This window comes from Cyprinodon variegatus, unplaced genomic scaffold, assembly GCF_000732505.1.
Source record: "Cyprinodon variegatus isolate N-32 unplaced genomic scaffold, C_variegatus-1.0 Scaffold1511, whole genome shotgun sequence".
Taxonomy (NCBI): Eukaryota; Metazoa; Chordata; class Actinopteri; order Cyprinodontiformes; family Cyprinodontidae; genus Cyprinodon; species Cyprinodon variegatus.
This window is the reverse complement of record NW_015151964.1, coordinates 100,399-103,909: the sequence shown is the minus strand read 5'-3', so window position 1 is coordinate 103,909 and position 3,511 is coordinate 100,399. Positions and strand designations below refer to the sequence as shown.

The following is a 3,511-nucleotide window of genomic DNA, read 5'->3' as shown; positions in this document are numbered from 1 at the left end:
GAGGCAAAATTTCAAAGCCTCACTCCAGACCCTACATGGCTTCACTCCAGCTCAGAGGAGACCACACTTGTGGTGGGATACTCATTCGAGAGGACTTTGTTCTAACTGCAGCACACTGTAAACCGTATGTTTAATTATAAACTCAAAGTTGATGTTATCTTTAGCATTTCTCAGCTGCCATGCTGATTAGATAATGTGCAATAAACAAATAATTCTGGTAGATTATACATTTCTATTAAACATATCAATAGTCGTCAATTAAAGCTGAATAATTTTTGCTTTTTTCCCCCAAATGGCAAAGTGACCAGGTTGTGTTGGGAGCCCATGATCTAAATGAGAAGGAGAAAAGTCAGCAAAGGATCAAAGTGGGAAAGTGCTACAGGCATCCAAAGTATGACGGAAAATTGGACTATGACATTATGTTGCTTAAGGTAAACATATTTGAAAGTTCTTGATAAAGCATTCTTTAGGCTCTAATGGCCTTTATTTGTAATTTTTGAAATTAGGCCGAAAGGAAAGTTTATAAAAAGGAGGAAGATATGATAGCCGTGTTGAGGACCAACGCCTCTGTACATAGCTTGCACACTTAACCACTGCACCATTGTTTGACCCCAAGCATTTTCTTTTTAAGAGTAAAGTAGACATCTTAATGTATACACACATTTCATTAACAAAATACATATTTTGTGTGTATTTCAATTAATTTTGATGCTAAGACCCTACAAAAAAACATCCTTTCGTTTAGACTGTTGGGAATCAGCACAAGCCCCCCATGACAGATAAGTGGAGAATGGATGGATGTCGTTCTATTAAAAACTCTATCCTTGTCCGGTGGAGTATTTGTGTTCAGTGGGCTTATTAGTGTCTCATCAGTCAAAAAAAGTTTCCCTGTGGGGTTTAGGACAGTTTGCTGGCCAGCCCTGCTCAGCAGTACGATGGTCATTAATAGAGGTAGTAGTGCATTGACAGGGTTAGTTGCCCCCATGTGCTCGTAGAAAGAAAATCATTATCTCTATAAAGCTTGAAACTAAAGAGAAGAGGGAAAAAGTCAACATAGAAAAATTCATTCATTTTAGTCAGAATGAATAAAGCAAGGAAACCCAGCAGGTTGCACTGAGTCATTATCTTCAAGAAATCCCTCCTTGTGAATTAGCATTTAGTGACAGTGGAAAATCGCTTATATTGTTTCCTTGAACTTGGAGTAATTCCTTATACAGAGCACACATGTAGGGACAGTGTAAAGGAAAACTATCCTTTAACAGGAAGAAACCTACAGTACAAAGCATCCTTACCCAGAGTGAACAGTCTTCTGCCACGACCAAATTAGGGTTTGAGAAGACAGAGAAACCCCTACTGGTTCTCGACAGAACTGAAAACATGAGTGGAACAGTGGTTTGTCCTCCTGCAGACTCTGGGACTTTGATTTCTACATGAAATGTACAATTTAGTTTCATTCAAGATGAGCATTTAGGACCCCTAAGCAGAAATCTCTTCCATTATCGCCTTTACTAAGATAAGGTGCTTTTGGCGATGTCAGCTGTTAAGAAGGGCTTAATACAAAACATACGACAGATGTAACCTCTGCTCTTGACAAATCTGTCTTCTTAAAGCACTGACCACAGCAACAATCCTCACCTTGTCAAAACCCCCTATTACTGAATGGGCTTGTTTGATAATCTTATTAAATCTAATGGTCAACGCCTGTTAAATTTGAAAACGAATCTTTTTCCTCCACCCCAGCTTCCATCCATATTCACATACTGTTAAAAGTTAGGTTTTTTACCAATGATCTTTTGGCTAATCCTCCTTATTGATGTCAATAGTGAAGTCAGTTTTCCGAGGCGACAGTGGCAACTGCTGAAGGACGGTTGACGGTTCAAGCCCCGGCTCTGGCTTTTAGTATCGTTTTGTCCTTGGGCAAGACACTTCACCTCAATTGCCTGCTGATGGTGGTCGGAGGGTCTAGTGGCGTCAATGTTCAACAGTCTTGCTTCTGTCAGTGAGCCTCAGGGCAACTTTGGCTATAATGTAGCTTGCCAGCATCAGTGTGTGTAAATGGGTGAATGACTGAATGTAATACTAAGGGCTTTGCTCAAGTTTTCTGACTTGAAAAATGCCTATATGAGTACAGGACATTTACCATTTTCCTATGTGTAGGACATTACATGACTACCGTACATCCTTTTTAAAATCTGTCACATTAGTTGCCATGCTAAAGAGTTGAAGTAGGTTTTAAACCCTGTGCAATAACCCGTCTCTATATTTGACACCCAGTGCAATAACTATTTATATAAATATCCATTCATGAAGTCAATCAATCAGTCAAAAGACAAATTTTGGGATTTTAATTGGCTTTAAACTATAATGAAATACAAACATTTGTTGCTTTGTACAAGGAATCTATTTTCTAAATTATTTCCATTTTGTACATTTATAACTGAAATAGATGTTATTTGATATACACTTAGTCATTTCAGTTTTTCAAAGTATCACTGAAATAAACTTTGACAAGACAAAAGCATTTTTCTAAATCACAAGTAAAACTAAAATGTAAGTTAATGTAACTGCAGAGGTTTAAGGTATCTGTGCTTCGTTTTACAGCTGGTAAATAATGCTAAACTCAATAAAAATGTCCAGCCTATTGAGTTACCAAAGAAAGATAAGAAAATTCCTGCCAACCTGGAGTGTGTTGTTGCTGGCTGGGGCAAAACTGGACGAAATAAACCTACTTCAACTGTTCTGAAAGAAGGAATAGAAAAGACACAATTCAAGAATGAGTGTGATCAAGTTTGGAAAGAACATTTTACCTCTCAGCGAATGATTTGCACCAAGTTTAACAAGAACAAGGGAGGAATATGCGAGGTAAACATCACATACATTCCATTTTGATGCATATAAACAGTGAACGAATATTTGCTTTTTTTTTTTTTGTTAATTGTATTTTTCTAAAAATGTAATCCAGGTCTTCATCTCTTTTTCTAGGGTGATTCTGGTGGCCCTTTGATCTGTAATGACAAGCTTCGAGGAATAACTTCTTTCACTGCTGTAAATGAATGTGACAATACAAAATACCCACATGTCTTCACCAAAGTTAGCTTCTTTCTCCCCTGGATCAACAAGATGATGGAGAAATGAGACATATGGCAAAATAAGCCAAGGGAGCAGGAGAAATGTTTAAATAAAAAAAGAATAAAAACAAAAAATATATAGTATAGATGTTTTACACCTTTTGTTTTGCATATGCATAGGAATTATGTCCAATAAAGCTTAATAAAAAATGCCTCTTTATTCTTTGAGGGAAACTTTACTCTTCAGACAAGAAGATTTTCAACCTTTGGTTTCTCACACAGCAGCTTTTTGAAAATGTGCTGAAAACAGCAGACGCAAAGGTCCAACCACAAACACTTACTGCAAACTTAGTTGATACAGATGGTGTTTTCCAGCGCTACCCCCAGTGACCTCTGTTTGCCATAAGCAGGATACAAAAAGTAACCTATGCTGCTCCATGAAT

At 37.5% G+C, this 3,511-nt stretch overlaps 1 protein-coding gene across 2 annotated transcripts in view; it reads left to right on the top strand.

Annotated features, from left to right (window-relative positions):
• LOC107103712 (mast cell protease 1A-like) overlaps positions 1-3,253 on the top strand; it is a 9,953-nt gene extending 6,700 nt beyond the window's left edge. The window contains exons 1-4 of one of the 2 annotated variants that reach the window (XM_015403515.1): positions 7-124; positions 302-431; positions 2,602-2,862; positions 2,983-3,253. In XM_015403515.1, coding sequence (XP_015259001.1) covers positions 36-124; positions 302-431; positions 2,602-2,862; positions 2,983-3,135 — 633 coding nt within the window. In that variant the 5' untranslated portion in view covers positions 7-35 and the 3' untranslated portion in view covers positions 3,136-3,253. Of the gene's footprint in view, positions 1-6; positions 125-294; positions 432-2,601; positions 2,863-2,982 lie in introns of those variants that run through there. The other variant, XM_015403516.1, reaches the window with a different exon arrangement.
• The last annotated feature ends 258 nt before the right edge of the window (positions 3,254-3,511 follow it).